Here is a 17,833-nt window from a genome sequence, read left to right on the forward strand (position 1 = left end):
GGGCCATCTGTTACTGCACCATAGAAACCAAATAATCATGTCTCTTATTGCGCCATAGAAACCAAATAATCATGTCTTTACTGCGCCATAGAAACCAAATAATAATGTCTCTTATTGCGCCATAGAAACCAAATAATAATGTCTTTACTGCGCCATAGAAACCAAATAATCATGTCTTTACTGCGCCATAGAAACCAAATAATCATGTCTTTACTGCGCCATAGAAACCAAATAATCATGTCTGTTACTGCGCCATAGAATCCAAATAATCATGTCTTTACTGCGCCATAGAAACCAAATAATCATGTCTTTACTGCGCCATAGAAACCAAATAATCATGTCTTTACTGCGCCATAGAAACCAAATAATCATGTCTTTACTGCGCCATAGAAACCAAATAATCATGTCTTTACTGCGCCATAGAAACCAAATAATAATGTCTTTACTGCGCCATAGAAACCAAATAATCATGTCTTTACTGCGCCATAGAAACCAAATAATCATGTCTTTACTGCGCCATAGAAACCAAATAATAATGTCTTTACTGCGCCATAGAAACCAAATAATCATGTCTTTACTGCGCCATAGAAACCAAATAATCATGTCTTTACTGCGCCATAGAAACCAAATAATCATGTCTTTACTGCGCCATAGAAACCAAATAATCATGTCTCTTATTGCGCCATAGAAACCAAATAATCATGTCTTTACTGCGCCATAGAAACCAAATAATCATGTCTTTACTGCGCCATAGAAACCAAATAATCATGTCTTTACTGCGCCATAGAAACCAAATAATCATGTCTTTACTGCGCCATAGAAACCAAATAATCATGTCTCTTATTGCACCATAGAAACCAAATAATCATGTCTTTACTGCGCCATAGAAACCAAATAATCATGTCTTTACTGCGCCATAGAAACCAAATAATCATGTCTTTACTGCGCCATAGAAACCAAATAATCATGTCTTTACTGCGCCATAGAATCATGGTTCTCATGGTTCTCTCTTGTTCCTCGACAGCAGACAAATGGTGAGCAATATGTTTGGAACATGGAATCACAATAAAATCACAGTATCGAATCGCAATACATATAGAATTGTGAGAATCTCCATACATAAGTATGGTGATAATATGGTATGGTCAGGTCCCTAACAGATAATATGGTATGGTCAGGTCCCTAACAGATAATATGGTATGGTCAAGTCCCTAACAGATAATATGGTATGGTCAGGTCCCTAACAGATAATATGGTATGGTCAGGTCCCTAACAGATAGTGTTTCAACAGCTAGGTAAAGAGCTATGTGATGTATGTCTGGTACAGCCAGTCACTTCTCCATCTGCTGAGTGCCTCTGCCTGCCTCTCTCAGCCCAGATACAGACAGTTGAAGTCGGAAGTTTACATACACCTTAGCCAAACACATTTAACACTTAGTTTTTCACAATTCCTGACATTTAATCCTAGTAAAAATTCCCTGTTTTTAGGTCAGTTAGGGTCAGCACTTTATTTTAAGAATGTGAAATGTCAGAATAATAGTAGAGAGAATGATTTATTTCAGCTTTTATTTCTTTCATCGCATTCCCAGTGGGTCAGAAGTTTACATACACTCAATTAGTATTTGATAGCATTGCCTTTAAATTGTTTAACTTGGGTCAAAGGTTTCGGGTAACCTTCCATAAGCTTCCCACAATAAGTTGGGTGAATTTTGGCCCATTCCTCCTGACAGAGCTGATGTAACTAAGTCAGGTTTGTAGGCCTCCTTGCTGTCCCAGGCCTTCAGTGCCTCTGTAATCAGCTAGATACCATATGACTGTGTCTATCTGTTCTGTCTCCCACCCTGCAGTGCGGTCTGATGGGGGGATCCACTATGTCAAGCTGCCACAGGCCTCCTCTGCCTCCTTTGTGCTCAGGTTCATGGAGACTCTGTGTCACCAGCTGCAGAGTGACAACCTGTTCTCCTCCCAACCCTTCAGCCCTGCATTCATGGCCTCCACTGCACACACAGCCTACGACAGGAGCACGTCAGGTAATGCCTGCCACCCGATTTTGTGTGTGTGTGTGTGTGTGTTTGTGAGCTTTTCCTTATCTTTGTCACAAAGCCACAAGCCAGCATGTATTTCCCATCAACCTACACCATCAACAGTCACAATATAAACTGTGGCTATTTCTCTAATATTCCATTGGTCATCTATAATGTCATAGCATTTCCTTCAACAGGTCACTGACCCACATGAAACATCAGACCCCTCTATAAAACACAAGTTTATAGAGATCTCAGTGGCCCTTCGTTGGCAGTAGCTGATGCCGTCTCTTGTCCCTCCTCTGTTGTCTTCAGTAAAAGAAGAGATCTCAGTGGTCCTCAGTTGGCAGTAGCTGATGCCATCTCTTTTCTCTCCTCTGTTGTCTTCAGTAAAAGAAGAGATGTCAGAGGCCTTGTCCATAGCCAGAGGCTCCGTAGGAAGGAGCAGGCGCTTCCAGATGGACAGAAACAGGGACTGTAACCTTTACCCTTCTCCCCTGTCCTCCTCCAAACGGCTGCACAGCACAGAGGCACACCCCTCGGAAGGTACACTAACACCCCTCAGCCTCAGAGTTACCCCTGGTGCACTCACTGGGGATACATCACAATAGTTTGAAATGACCTCCTGTCCTTCCTTTGTCATCTCGTCTCCTTCAGTACTGATATATAAACACAAAATACAGGATAAGGAAAAACTAAATGGAGGATAGCTACCCAGGAATTGACTTTCACCTGTCCAGTTTTAATGTCAGTGCAGATGAAATGAGGAGAGGAAGCCTCTCTACACTATTAAGATGCAGCCCAGTGCTGGACTGGGCACTGTGATTAACTAGAAGGAGAGGAAGCCTCTCTACACTATTAAGATGCAGCCCAGTGCTGGACTGGGCACTGTGATTAACTAGAAGGAGAGGAAGCCTCTCTACACTATTAAGATGCAGCCCAGTGCTGGACTGGGCACTGTGATTAACTAGAAGGAGAGGAAGCCTCTCTACACTATTAAGATGCAGCCCAGTGCTGGACTGGGCACTGTGATTAACTAGAAGGAGAGGAAGCCTCTCTACACTATTAAGATGCAGCCCAGTGCTGGACTGGGCACTGTGATTAACTAGAAGGAGAGGAAGCCTCTCTACACTATTAAGATGCAGCCCAGTGCTGGACTGGGCACTATGATTAACTAGAAGGAGAGGAAGCCTCTCTACACTATTAAGATGCAGCCCAGTGCTGGACTGGGCACTGTGATTAACTAGAAGGAGAGGAAGCCTCTCTACACTATTAAGATGCAGCCCAGTGCTGGACTGGGCACTGTGATTAACTAGAAGGAGAGGAAGCCTCTCTACACTATTAAGATGCAGCCCAGTGCTGGACTGGGCACTGTGATTAACTAGAAGGAGAGGAAGCCTCTCTACACTATTAAGATTCAGCCCAGTGCTGGACTGGGCACTATGATTAACTAGAAGGAGAGGAAGCCTCTCTACACTATTAAGATGCAGCCCAGTGCTGGACTGGGCACTGTGATTAACTAGAAGGAGAGGAAGCCTCTCTACACTATTAAGATTCAGCCCAGTGCTGGACTGGGCACTATGATTAACTAGAAGGAGAGGAAGCCTCTCTACACTATTAAGATGCAGCCCAGTGCTGGACTGGGCACTATGATTAACTAGAAGGAGAGGAAGCCTCTCTGCACTATTAAGATGCAGCCCAGTGCTGGACTGGGCACTGTGATTAACTAGAAGGAGAGGAAGCCTCTCTACACTATTAAGATGCAGCCCAGTGCTGGACTGGGCACTGTGATTAACTAGAAGGAGAGGAAGCCTCTCTACACTATTAAGATGCAGCCCAGTGCTGGACTGGGCACTGTGATTAACTAGAAGGAGAGGAAGCCTCTCTACACTATTAAGATTCAGCCCAGTGCTGGACTGGGCACTGTGATTAACTAGAAGGAGAGGAAGCCTCTCTACACTATTAAGATGCAGCCCAGTGCTGGACTGGGCACTGTGATTAACTAGAAGGAAAGGAAGCCTCTCTACACTATTAAGATGCAGCCCAGTGCTGGACTGGGCACTGTGATTAACTAGAAGGAGAGGAAGCCTCTCTACACTATTAAGATGCAGCCCAGTGCTGGACTGGGCACTGTGATTAACTAGAAGGATCACTCTACTGAATTAACACAAATAACCACTTCCTTGTGTCCTCAGTAGAGTGATAGTTGTGGCCAATCGTCTTCCTTCTTATTGCCTCCTGATTCTACATTATTGAAACACTTTCCTTAATGCATAACTGCTGTTTGGTTAATTAAAACTTCTGCTTGTATAGTTTATTCATGAAGTCTTAGTAACTGTACAGATACTGATGACCTGCCACTGTTCAATGTAATTGCATCAGCAACTAACGGCTAAGCTACCACTTCTTGATTAATCACTAAGCAGCTAACGGCTAAGCTACCACTTCATGATTAATCACCAAGCAGCTGACGGCTAAGCTACCACTTCATGATTAATCACCGATCACCAAGCAGCTAACGGCTAAGCTACCACTTCATGATTAATCACCAAGCAGCTAACAGCTAAGCTACCACTTCATGATTAATCACCAATCACCAAGCAGCTAACGGCTAAGCTACCACTTAATGATTAATCACTGATCACCAAGCAGCTAACGGCTAAGCTACCACTTTATGATTAATCACCAAGCAGCTAACGGCTAAGCTACCACTTCATGATTAATCACCAAGCAGCTAACGGCTAAGCTACCACTTCATGATTAATCACAAAGCAGCTAACGGCTAAGCTACCACTTCATGATTAATCACCGATCACCAAGCAGCTAACGGCTAAGCTACCACTTCATGATTAATCACCGATCACCAAGCAGCTAACGGCTAAGCTACCACTTCATGATTAATCACCGATCACCAAGCAGCTAACGGCTAAGCTACCACTTCATGATTAATCACCGATCATCAAGCAGCTAACGGCTAAGCTACCACTTCATGATTAATCACCAAGCAGCTAACGGCTAAGCTACCACTTCATGATTAATCACCGATCACCAAGCAGCTAACGGCTAAGTTACCACTTCATGATTAATCACCGATCACCAAGCAGCTAACGGCTAAGCTACCACTTCATGATTAATCACCAAACAGCTAACGGCTAAGCTACCACTTCATGATTAATCACCAACCACTTGCTTAGTTTCTCATGACACATTATCAGATGTCATTTTACTTAAAGAATTCATGTGGTTGTGACACTGTATTAGTGTGTGTCTATACGCTGACGATCCTACCTCTCTTACCCTCCATCAGAGCCCCTTCCTCGCAGTGAGAACGGTTTGACTGAGGACCCTATGGACACCTCCACCTCTCCCTCCATGACCCCTCGCCCCCTGACACAACGCACCACCTCAGAGTACCGTGGCCAGGGGTCCAGCAGCCCCTACTACCCTGGGTCTGGGTCTGGTCACCCCCCACCACCACCCCTCAGGCGCCTGGCCCCCAACCCTTCTGACCTGGGGTCCAGAGGGCTACAGAGAAGAGTGGAAGGTAGGCCTTGTAAGAGCTTAACCCCCATTGGCTGGCTGACTGGGCGGGCCTTGTGTGTGCCTCTAGATTCTAGTTGGCCATTTACGTTTGTTTGAATGTTGATTTTTGGGGGGGGGCTAGGCTTCCTGTGTTGGAGCAGATCACATTCAGCATTTTAGTAACTTAGCAGACGCTCGTATCCAGAGCGACTTAGTTAGTGCATTCATCTTAAGATAGCTAGGTGAGACAACCACACATCTCAGTCGCAGTCAGTGCATTTTCCAGAATAAAGCAGCTGAGACAGTGCTAGCAAGACAAGTTAGTTCAAGAAAGACGATGGTGTTTTTATTTTCATTTGTTTAACCGAAGTGTAGTCAGGATGCAGTAAATATGTTGTGTAGCACTGCCACCTAGTGGACAATGCGATGGCTATGTTGTGTAGCACTGCCACCTAGTGGACAATGCCATGGATATGTTGTGTAGCACTGCCACCTAGTGGACAATGCCATGGATATGTTGTGCCTTCCCTGTAAAGTAATTTTATTTATTTAACTAGACAAGTCAGTTAAGAACAAATTCTTATTTTCAATGACGGCCTAGGAACAGTGGGTTAACTGCCTTGTTCAGAGGCAGAATGGCACCTTGTCAGCTCGGGGATTTGAAACCTTTCGGTTACTAGTCCAACGCTCTAACCACTAGGCTACCCTGCCGCCCTGTAAAGTCTGAAACTATTAGTATTCATGGTGGTTAACTATAAAGGTGAGTATTGAATTCTGACTCTCTGCTGCTCTGTCTGTGTGTTCTGTTGTTCAGCTGCGAGCTCCACCACAGGTCCTGAGCACCTGGCAGCTGCAGACCGGGAGGCTGCCGGGAACGCCCCTTCCTCCTGGTCTGTGGATGAGGTGATGCAGTTTGTCCACGACGCCGACCCCCAAACACTCGGACCCCACGTGGAGCTCTTCAGAAAACACGTGAGTTGACCTTGATTGATTTATTTATTGATTGATGATGTTTCTTGTCCTTTTTCTTCCTTTGGAGCATCACTGCTGATAGAGGGAAGGAGACGAGGAGGCAGACACTACACTATTGAGATGCTCCCTAGATGTGTGTCTAAGTGCCGGGTCCAGGCCTGATGTTACACTATTGAGATGCTCCCTAGATGTGTGTCTAAGTGTCCCGGGTCCAGGCCTGATGCTCCCTAGATGTGTGTCTAAGTGTCCCGGGTAAAGGCCTGATGTTACACTATTGAGATGCTCCCTAGATGTGTGTCTAAGTGTCCCGGGTCCAGGCCTGATGTTACACTATTGAGATGCCCCTTAGATGTGTGTCTAAGTGTCCCGGGTCCAGGCCTGATGTTACACTATTGAGATGCTCCCTAGATGTGTGTCTAAGTGTCCCGGGTCCAGGCCTGATGTTACACTATTAAGATGCCCCCTAGATGTGTGTCTAAGTGTCCCGGGTCCAGGCCTGATGTTACACTATTAAGATGCCCCCTAGATGTGTGTCTAAGTGTCCCGGGTCCAGGCCTGATGTTACACTATTGAGATGCCCCCTAGATGTGTGTCTAAGTGTCCCGGGTCCAGGCCTGATGTTACACTATTGAGATGCCCCCTAGATGTGTGTCTAAGTGTCCCGGGTCCAGGCCTGATGTTACACTATTGAGATGCCCCCTAGATGTGTGTCTAAGTGTCCCGGGTCCAGGCCTGATGTTACACTATTGAGATGCCCCCTAGATTATTTTTATGTTGTGTAAAAATTCAATAAATATCCCCAAAAATAAATTCACTCCAGGATATGTGTTAGGTGTCTGGCCTGGTTCTGATGTGCTCCAGCCCTCCTCGCTGTGTGTATGTCCCTGTCAGAAGCAGGAAGGGAGGACCTATGTGTCACAGATAGATTTACAACAGTGTTCTAATTCTATTCCTATGGCCTGTGTCCTCTGTGTTTAGTCTATAACCTGGGAGACTAGCACTGGCCTGTCTCAGAACCTTCCCTACCTGTCTGGAGAGAATCACTTTCATTCCCTCCAGGAAAACCCAACTCTGTTCAACCATACAGGCCATCTACAACGCAGTGAATGTTTACAGTACGACGGCAGACATTTTCTGTTGATGTCTGTCTGGACATCTCAGCTCAGAGAGAATTGTGTTGTTGTTCTGCTGTTATGTTGGTTCTGTGTTGGGGAAAATAGGTGCACCTATCACTGTTGAACGTTAAAAAAAACCCCACAACCTTTCATTTAGAAGAGTTAATCATAGATGTTTCGGCCATCTTGGCTGTCATCTTGTCCTGTGTTGGTGCTAAGCCCTCTTTCTGACTGCGTTTGTCTCTTGTCTTCAGGAGATCGACGGAAAGGCGCTGATGCTTCTACGTAGTGACATCATCATGAAGTACATGGGTCTGAAGCTAGGCCCCGCCCTCAAGCTATGTCACCACATCGAGAGGCTCAAACAGACCAAACAGTAACACACACACACACACACACACACACACACACACACACACACACACACACACACACACACACACACACACACACACACTAGAATGGGAAGATCATCTTTGCTGTGAAACCCTAAGCACAATGAGTCCTTAATCATTCCTTTGCAGAGACCTTCATACCTCATCCTGTGATGAAGAGCATTCAGAGAAACAGTATGAACGTCAGTGTGAACGTCAGTGTGAACGTCCGTACAGAGAAACACTATGAACGAACTTCAGTCTACTATTCTTTAGAATAGACTCAGCTGAATCCCAAAGGATGATGTTGAGTGTTTACCTACCTATGCATTGCCCATGTACACCTTCTCTCAACCCTTACCTACTTAGCCTGGTCCCAGAATGTTCTGTAAAAAACAAACAGATCTGAGACCAGGCTACTGTCAGCCGTGGAGACCTGGAGATGCAAGGAGCCATCTCCACACAACCCCCAATGGCATGTATTACTTGTTGCACTAGCCTCTCATTGCAATAAGATATCAACCATTCAGCTTCTATATGGAGACTGTGATTTGATTCTTCAATAGTTTTAATATCAAAGGATGTTGATAAGGAGAATGTACCATGCTGTTAAGATTCATTGTTTGTTTTGGACACCACATTTGACCGTACTCCTTAGTGCATTCAGGGTGTGACATCACACAATCTGGACTCGTTGGAACACTGATCGTTCTTTGGATCGCCCCAATGGAACTTCTAACCAGGATCTATGATTGCGATTGGACATTGCGTGTAGATTCTAGAATAGGTTGGACAATGAAGACAGGAAGTTCCTGTTCAAGTCAACGTCTCATTGTAAAAGAAGATGGTGGACTTATGTTTGAAGAACCAGACAAAAAACCTGTGTTTTACATAAAAAGCCAAAAAATATGTTGTTTTTTTTTATATCTTGGATTTTGTACTGTCTTTAAAAGGTATTATTAATCTCTGCATATATACAGGAAGGTTGTGTTGAATCCTGTCTGTATTTTAACCCAAACAGTCTGGTATTTGTACTGGTAGTGTTGGCTACACCATCAGACCTGATGGTAGCCAAGCTGAACATTGATTGCAACACGTGTATGGCCTTCATCTCATTTCAAATCATAGCCGTTAAAAGTAGATAGTTGACTGTTGGTTGTCGGAAGGTTTTCAAGCACCAAATGGACAGTTGATATGTATCTAACGTTTCATGTTCAGGATATCCTGTATATATAGATACAAGGCTGTGTAGCAGTCAGACAAACAGGATATCCTGTATATATGGATACAAGGCTGTGTAGCAGTCAGACAAACAGGATATGGAGTGTTAGGGGGATTCAACACACAAGGAGAAGAGATGTGGATGTGGATTCATTTGTGTCACAACAACCTATAATGTGATAAAATAGGACTTATTTTTACTATTTATCTTGTCGCTGTGGCAGAAGAAGTGATCCATTTCTGAACATTTTTCCAGAAGGTTCTCAGTTTAAATGAACGGTAATACTTCAAACGGCCTTGCTTTATTGTGATACTCAGGTTTTACTAGGCTTTTGTGTTTTAGGACAGACTTCTTCATAGTAGCATTTGCTTGTTGTAAAGTTCATTTTCTGTTTGACAATATTTTAGATCAACTTTGTATATATTTTTTAATATTCTACATTTTCGTCTGTTGTTCCATAGAAACAACACACAGTGTACATATATATACAGTAAAAACAACTTCTCAAGTACCGGTACTGGAAAAGGCTTGTTTGTTAAATAATATTCGCATATGTACTTTCACGCAATTAAACTTTTTTTTTTTTTCACCATTTGCCTCATTTCATGAGAGTTGACAAGCATTTTTATTTAACCAGGCAAGTCAGTTAAGAACAAATTCTTATTTTACAACGCGGGCCTACCGGGGAACAGTGGGTTAACTGCCTTGTTCAGGAGCAGAACAGACATTTTTACCTTGTCAGCTCAGGGATTTGATCCAGCAGCCTTTAATGGTTACCGGCCCAACACTCTAACCACCAGGCCGCCCCGGCATGAACCTTTAATCATTGGAAAAGGGAAGTGTCCCTTTTAGTATTAAATAAGTACATGTGATATTAAGACAAAGGGACATCATGTTCAACAAGAACACTTTGTTTTATTCTCATGACAGTTTTCTCCAACTGAATCACGTACAAACATGAACCATCAAATGACGGGCTAAGTGTCTGATCCTAAATCAGATATGAAATACTGTATAGGCCTAGCAAAGCATCAACAAATGTACCTTTTCACATGGAAAGTAGCAGACGATGGACAGCCACATTTCATCTGTGAACTGACAGCATTTTGTAAAAGGAGAAAGTCCTCTTTTAACAGTTTATATATTGATGAATTAAACATGAATGTAAGGTAAAAATGCCAGACGACTACAAATACAGTCACAACACTACAGCAACAAAGTCGTCCTTCGTCTCTCAACACATGGAAGAGATATTGTCCATGTCAGGAAGATTGTCCCCAATCGTCTGCCGTAGTCACAGCACTACAGCAACAAAGTCGTCCTTCGTCTCTCAACACATGGAAGAGATATTGTCCATGTCAGGAAGATTGTCCCCAATCGTCTGCCGTAGTCACAGCACTTGGCCAATGTCTCAGAAGAACGCCTTGTAACTTCTGTCAACAACAAGAGCTAGCAGTAAAGACACGTGACCAACTGGATTTGAACCTCGGGTCTCTTGTGTCCCACAAGACTGTGTTAGCCTGTTGAGCTAAAGCCTAGGCATTAGCTAAGCTCGGGGAGCTAACGCAAGTCTTCAGGTCTTAGTCCAGGATAGTTCACCTCATCACCACCTCCTTTATGTAACAGAGACCGCCCTGTCTGTCTGACCTGGGATTCGATCCCACTTCTACAATGACACTTCACGCTCCAGCCTGGTCCCACATCTGCAAGACAGTACAAACAGATCTGGGACCAGGCTAACTCCTCTCTACAAACAGATCTGGGACCAGGCTAACTCTCTACTTCCTGGGGCAGAAGGCAGCCAGACGTTGCTTCTTGATGGGGAGGATGTGGATCTCCTGTGAACTGACCTTCTTCAGTTTGATGGCCTGTCTGTTCCTGGGGAGGTTAGGGTCCTTCTGCTCCACCACATGGTGTCCTCTGGTTAGAGGCAGAGAACCGTAACACTGATGTAACAGCGCCCCCGTGTGGCCGGAGGAGTCGTGTTGTTTAATAGACAGGCTCTTACTGGACAGCCCTGAGAGAGACTTGATCTTCCCACAGAAGATGGCGGTGGTGGGGATCGCGTCTTTGACCGCCACGATGACTTTGGCTGTTTGAGAGGTGTGAAAGATCTCAAAGTTGGAGCTACCGCTGCTGCTACTGCTCTTGGGCTCGCTGCTGGGTCTATTACCGCTCCCACCTCCATCCACAACCGCCCACTGACGCCGTCTACTGAATTCTACATGGGTTACACCGTTCAACAGGCTCGGGTGGTGGTGAAGCTTCTGAGTGCACTCCGCAGGCTTTAAGACCTCCAGAGAAACAGATGTAGTGCCCTCGGGTGAAGGGAGCCAAGCTGTAGTAGTGCCCTCGGAAGAAGTGTGCCAGTCCCGCGATGAAGGACGCTCTTTTCTTTTCTGTTTACTAGCTACAGACAGGTCGAGGACAGTGTCATCGTGTTGTTGAAATGCCATTTCCTGCTTTGGTTGTATTATGGGAGGGGATTTCACTGATAGGTCAAGCACCTCCCCCTCGGGGACCATGGCAACAGAGGACAGAGAGGCCATTGACGATGGAGGGTAAAGAGTCATAATGTTACCGTGTGGTGGAGGACTGACGATCTCCTCATAGTTAGTCTGTGTGCTTTTAGTCACCATACAGGCTGGTTTAGAGGGGTCAGAGAATCCTTTGGACTCCTGGCTCTGTGGGACGGGGATAGGGAGAGGGATGGGTAGAGGCACAGGGAGAGGAACAATGACAGGGTAGGGGACCAGGAGGGTGGCAGGGGGTACCAGGGGGGCTAGTGGGGAGCTGTAGGGGTAGGAGAGGGGTGGAGGTTGGGGTTGGGATGGGGGGAACGAGGCTGAAGCAAAGTGGTCAGTTGGGGTTGACCCCGCTGGGTGACAGGAAGAGGAGTTGGGGTTGGTCTGTGCAGAAAACAGGTCCTGTATGAGGGCAGCGAATGCCGGGTTCTGGAGGATGGCATGAATACCTAGGAGAGAGAAAGAGAGACGATGGTTGTATTACTACAATCGGAGGGATCACACACCAATAGTCGACAGCTGAATTACTATATACCATTACAATTACCTGGGTCCTGGGCTGGAGGTCCAGGTAGTTTCTGATCCAGGGCTGGAGGCTGGCAGAAGGCCAACGAAGCCATGGAAGAGGTCTGAGGTTGGGTGTGACACAGCAGATTGTTCTGCAGGAAGGACAGGGAAGGGCAAGGGGGAGTCTGCTGGAGCATTGCTCCCATGGTGTTCAGATGCTGGAACACATGCTGCTCCAGGACCAGAGGCAGGGAGAGACCAGGGCCTTGGGAGAGGGAGCCCAGGGAGAGAGGCCCCTGGTGGGTCAGGAGGTACGGAGGGATCCCCTGGGGAGGGTTTCCTCCAGCCATCTGTTGGAGGGGGTGGATGGGCAGCATCACAGGACTGTCCCCCAGACAGAGAGGCTGAAGCACGGTGGCAGCCACCTTGACAGCCACCCCTTCTGGAGCCTCGGCGCTGGGACTGACCATGGTGGGGGACGCTGGGATAGTTATCATATGTGAAAGGCTTGGTTTCTGATTAGCCTGGCCAGGAGAGCTGATGCGTGAGGCCTCGCTTGCAATCAGCTGGGTGGCAGTGTTCTCTACCTTTCTGACCCCCTCTCCACCACCTCTTCCTCCTCCACTACCTCCCCCATTCTGAGGAAGGTCAGCTACATGCTCCGAGCAAAGATCCTCCATCTTCTTTTTCCTCAAAACATCCACTGGAGTCTGATCTTAGGACAGGAGGGCAATGGTTACTGTGGCCATGGTTACTGTTTAGCAGAGTCACAGACCGGCATCTAACCTGACGGGGGAAAAGAGAAAAGGCTTGTTTTAATGGAAAATGAAGTGGACAAATATGGGTCATTAGTCAGAACTAGAACTGGCAAGTTAGCAAAGTAAAGTAAGAGAAAACAACAAGGTTCAGTGTTTATTCAGTGTTCATGTGGATGAAAGCAGAGTAGACTTGGAGCTTCATGTCCCAGTCCCTCCTGCTGTGGTTTAATGAAAGACCCCGAGGACAAACTGTTGGACTTGACTTGGTTCAACTCAAAATGAACACTAAATCACTTCTAAATCCTCTTGTCTTTTCCAAATCCCCCAGTATTACCCTTGAACCTGCTAGTGATGTCTGTGTCCCAAATAGCACCCTATTCTCTGTCTAGTGTGTTACATTTGACCTGAGCACTATGAGCCCTATGGGCCCTGGTCAAAAGTAGTGCACTATAAGCCTAAGTACAATAACTAACATTGCCAGCACCAGTACATTTATTAAAAACGTGTTTCCCTGGCAGGCATAGATTAAGCAGGAATGTAATTTCATAAGGGTCATGTTTAGCCTGGTTTAATTGAGTTAGATTGAACAGAAGGTGGCTCATGTCTTTACAGAGACCTGGGAGGGAGAGAACCTGTAATAAATATAGCTGAAGCACTGACACAAGCTCACAGCTGACGTAACACTTGTTTTAGCAGCAGAACAGAGAACACAGGAAATCTGTTATTTTGTTCTCCAACATATCGACCAAATACAGGAAACAGGATATTTCTATAATGACCATAAAACTAAAACTAGACTGGATCAATATGAACAACAGTCCACCATTGTCGTGTTTTAAACCAGAGATAAAACTAGACTGGATCAATATGAACAACAGTCTACCATTGTTGTGTTTTAAACCAGAGATAAAACTAGACTGGATCAATATGAACAACAGTCCACCATTGTCGTGTTTTAAACCAGAGTTAAAACTAGACTGGATCAATATGAACAACAGTAAACCATTGTTGTGTTTTAAACCAGAGATAAAACTAGACTGGATCAATATGAACAGCAGTAAACCATTGTCGTGTTTTAAACCAGAGTTAAAACTAGACTGGATCAATATGAACAGCAGTAAACCATTGTCGTGTTTTAAACCAGAGTTAAAACTAGACTGGATCAATATGAACAACAGTCCACCATTGTTGTGTTTTAAACCAGAGTTAAAACTAGACTGGATCAATATGAACAGCAGTAAACCATTGTCGTGTTTTAAACCAGAGTTAAAACTAGACTGGATCAATATGAACAACAGTCCACCATTGTTGTGTTTTAAACCAGAGTTAAAACTAGACTGGATCAATATGAACAACAGTCCACCATTGTCGTGTTTTAAACCAGAGTTAAAACTAGACTGGATCAATATGAACAGCAGTAAACCATTGTTGTGTTTTAAACCAGAGTTCTGGAAAACCTTCACAGAGCAATTTAGATGAGTATGACTCCTGATTATGTCTAAATATGACCAGAAGCAGAACTAGTCCTTGCCTGTCACCAGTCCTCCCAGCTTCTCTCCTATCTATTAGATGTAAATGTTTTGTGGGGGAAGCCATTGGCTTTAGCCTGGTCTCAGATCTGTCTGTGCTCTCTTGACAACTCCAGCGCATTGCTGTGACAGAAATGGAGCGCAGACAGATCTGAGACCAGGCTATTGTGCGGTTGGATCAGGCTGGATATTCCTCCTCCCCTCAGTTAGATCAGGCTGGATATTCCTCCTCCACTCCGTTAGATCAGGCTGGATATTCCTCCTCCACAGTTAGATCAGGCTGGATATTCCTCCTCCCCTCAGATCAGGCTGGATATTCCTCCTCCACTCAGTTAGATCAGGCTGGATATTCCTCCTCCACTCAGTTAGATCAGGCTGGATATTCCTCCTCCACTCAGTTAGATCAGGCTGGATATTCCTCCTCCCCTCAGATCAGGCTGGATATTCCCCCTCCACAGTTAGATCAGGCTGGATATTCCTCCTCCACTCAGTTAGATCAGGCTGGATATTCCTCCTCCACTCAGTTAGATCAGGCTGGATATTCCTCCTCCACTCAGTTAGATCAGGCTGGATATTCCTCCTCTATTCAGTTAGATCAGGCTGGATATTCCTCCTCCAATCAGTCAGATCAGGCTGAATATTCCCCCTCCACTCAGATCAGGCTGGATATTCCTCCTCCACTCAGTTAGATCAGGCTGGATATTCCCCCTCCCCTCAGATCAGGCTGGATATTCCTCCTCCACTCAGATCAGACTGGATATTCCTCCTCCACTCAGTTAGATCTGGCTGGATATTCCCCCTCCACTCAGTTAGATCTGGCTGGATATTCCTCCTCCACTCAGATCAGGCTGGATATTCCTCCTCCACTCAGTTAGATCAGGCTGGATATTCCCCCTCCACTTAGTTAGATCATGCTGGATATTCCCCCTCCACTCAGTTAGATCAGGCTGGATATTCCTCCTCCACTCAGTTAGTTAGATCAGGCTGGATATTCCCCCTACAATCAGTTAGATCAGGCTGGATATTCCTCCTCCCCTCAGATCAGGCTGGATATTCCTCCTCCCCTCAGTTAGATCAGGCTGGATATTCCTCCTCCACTCAGTTAGATCAGGCTGGATATTCCTCCTCCACTCAGTAAGATCAGGCTGGATATTCCTCCTCCACTCAGTTAGATCAGGCTGGATATTCCTCCTCCACTCAGTTAGATCAGGCTGGATATTCCTCCTCCACTCAGTTAGATCAGGCTGGATATTCCTCCTCCACTCAGTTAGATCAGGCTGGATATTCCTCCTCCACTCAGTTAGATCAGGCTGGATATTCCTCCTCCACTCAGTTAGATCAGGCTGGATATTCCTCCTCCAATCAGTCAGATCAGGCTGGATATTCCTCCTCCACTCAGTTAGATCAGGCTGGATATTCCCCCTCCACTCAGTTAGATCAGACTGGATATTCCTCCTCCACTCAGTTAGATCAGGCTGGATATTCCTCCTCCCCTCAGTTAGATCAGGCTGGATATTCCTCCTCCACTCAGTTAGATCAGGCTGGATATTCCTCCTCCACTCAGTTAGATCAGGCTGGATATTCCTCCTCCAATCAGTCAGATCAGGCTGGATATTCCTCCACTCAGTTAGATCAGGCTGGATATTCCTCCACTCAGTTAGATCAGGCTGGATATTCCTCCTCCCCTCAGTTAGATCAGGCTGGATATTCCTCCTCCACTCAGTTAGATCAGGCTGGATATTCCTCCTCCACTCAGTTAGATCAGGCTGGATATTCCTCCTCCACTCAGTTAGATCAGGCTGGATATTCCTCCTCCACTCAGTTAGATCAGGCTGGATATTCCTCCTCCACTCAGTAAGATCAGGCTGGATATTCCTCCTCCACTCAGTAAGATCAGGCTGGATATTCCTCCTCCCCTCAGTCAGATCAGGCTGGATATTCCTCCTCCACTCAGTTAGATCAGGCTGGATATTCCTCCTCCACAGTTAGATCAGGCTGGATAATCCTCCTCTATTCAGTTAGATCAGGCTGGATATTCCTCCTCCCCTCAGATCAGGCTGTATATTCCTCCTCCCCTCAGATCAGGCTGGATATTCCTCCTCCAATCAGTCAGATCAGGCTGAATATTCCCCCTCCACTCAGATCAGGCTGGATATTCTTCCTCCACTCAGTTAGATCAGGCTGGATATTCCCCCTCCCCTCAGATCAGGCTGGATATTCCTCCTCCACTCAGATCAGACTGGATATTCCTCCTCCACTCAGTTAGATCTGGCTGTATATTCCCCCTCCACTCAGTTAGATCTGGCTGGATATTCCTCCTCCACTCAGATCAGGCTGGATATTCCTCCTCCACTCAGTTAGATCAGGCTGGATATTCCCCCTCCACTCAGTTAGATCAGGCTGGATATTCCTCCTCCACTCAGTTAGTTGGATCAGGCTGGATATTCCTCCTCCACTCAGTTAGATCAGGCTGGATATTCCCCCTCCACTTAGTTAGATCAGGCTGGATATTCCTCCTCCACTCAGTTAGATCAGGCTGGATATTCCTCCTCCACTCAGTTAGACCAGGCTGGATATTCCTCCTCCACTCAGTTAGATCAGGCTGGATATTCCTCCTCCACTCAGTTAGATCAGGCTGGATATTCCTCCTCCACTCAGTTAGATCAGGCTGGATATTCCCCTTCCACTCAGTTAGATCAGGCTGGATATTCCTCCTCCACTCAGTTAGATCAGGCTGGATATTCCTCCTCCACTCAGTTAGATCAGGCTGGATATTCCTCCTCCACTCCATTAGATCAGGCTGGATATTCCTCCTCCACTCAGTCAGATCAGGCTGGATATTCCTCCTCCACTCAGTTAGATCAGGCTGGATATTCCCCTTCCACTCAGTTAGATCAGGCTGGATATTCCTCCTCCCCTCAGATCAGGCTGGATATTCCTCCTCCCCTCAGTTAGATCAGGCTGGATATTCCTCCTCCACTCAGTTAGATCAGGCTGGATATTCCTCCTCCACAGTTAGATCAGGCTGGATATTCCTCCTCCACTTAGTTAGATCAGGCTGGATATTCCTCCTCCACTCCATTAGATCAGGCTGGATATTCCTCCTCCACTCCATTAGATCAGGCTGGATATTCCTCCTCCACTCCATTAGATCAGGCTGGATATTCCTCCTCCAATCCATTAGATCAGGCTGGATATTCCTCCTCCACTCAGTTAGATCAGGCTGGATATTCCTCCTCCACTCAGTTAGATCAGGTTGGATATTCCTCCTCCACTCAGTTAGAT

The 17,833-nt window shown here is 45.8% G+C and overlaps 2 protein-coding genes across 9 annotated transcripts in view; one reads left to right on the forward strand and one right to left on the reverse strand.

Moving 5' to 3' along the window:
• scml2 (Scm polycomb group protein like 2) overlaps positions 1–9,816 on the forward strand; it is an 82,811-nt gene extending 72,995 nt beyond the window's left edge. For 5 of the 8 annotated variants that reach the window (XM_036951529.2, XM_090207257.1, XM_090207258.1 and 2 more), the window contains 5 exons: positions 1,848–2,030; positions 2,415–2,570; positions 5,332–5,568; positions 6,361–6,518; positions 7,888–9,816. In XM_036951529.2, coding sequence (XP_036807424.2) covers positions 1,848–2,030; positions 2,415–2,570; positions 5,332–5,568; positions 6,361–6,518; positions 7,888–8,013 — 860 coding nt within the window. In that variant the 3' untranslated portion in view covers positions 8,014–9,816. The remainder of the gene's footprint in view (positions 1–1,847; positions 2,031–2,414; positions 2,571–5,331; positions 5,569–6,360; positions 6,519–7,887) is intronic. The other 3 variants (XM_090207259.1, XM_090207260.1, XM_090207263.1) reach the window with 1 other exon arrangement.
• A 308-nt stretch (positions 9,817–10,124) lies between these two features.
• rai2 (retinoic acid induced 2) overlaps positions 10,125–17,833 on the reverse strand; it is a 24,638-nt gene continuing 16,929 nt past the window's right edge. The window contains exons 2-3 of the mRNA XM_036951533.2: positions 12,302–13,047; positions 10,125–12,203 (exon numbers count right to left, since the gene is read on the reverse strand). Coding sequence (XP_036807428.2) covers positions 11,008–12,203; positions 12,302–12,941 — 1,836 coding nt within the window. The 5' untranslated portion in view covers positions 12,942–13,047 and the 3' untranslated portion in view covers positions 10,125–11,007. The remainder of the gene's footprint in view (positions 12,204–12,301; positions 13,048–17,833) is intronic.

This window comes from Oncorhynchus mykiss, chromosome 18, assembly GCF_057628025.1.
Source record: "Oncorhynchus mykiss isolate SJ-2025 chromosome 18, ASM5762802v1, whole genome shotgun sequence".
Taxonomy (NCBI): Eukaryota; Metazoa; Chordata; class Actinopteri; order Salmoniformes; family Salmonidae; genus Oncorhynchus; species Oncorhynchus mykiss.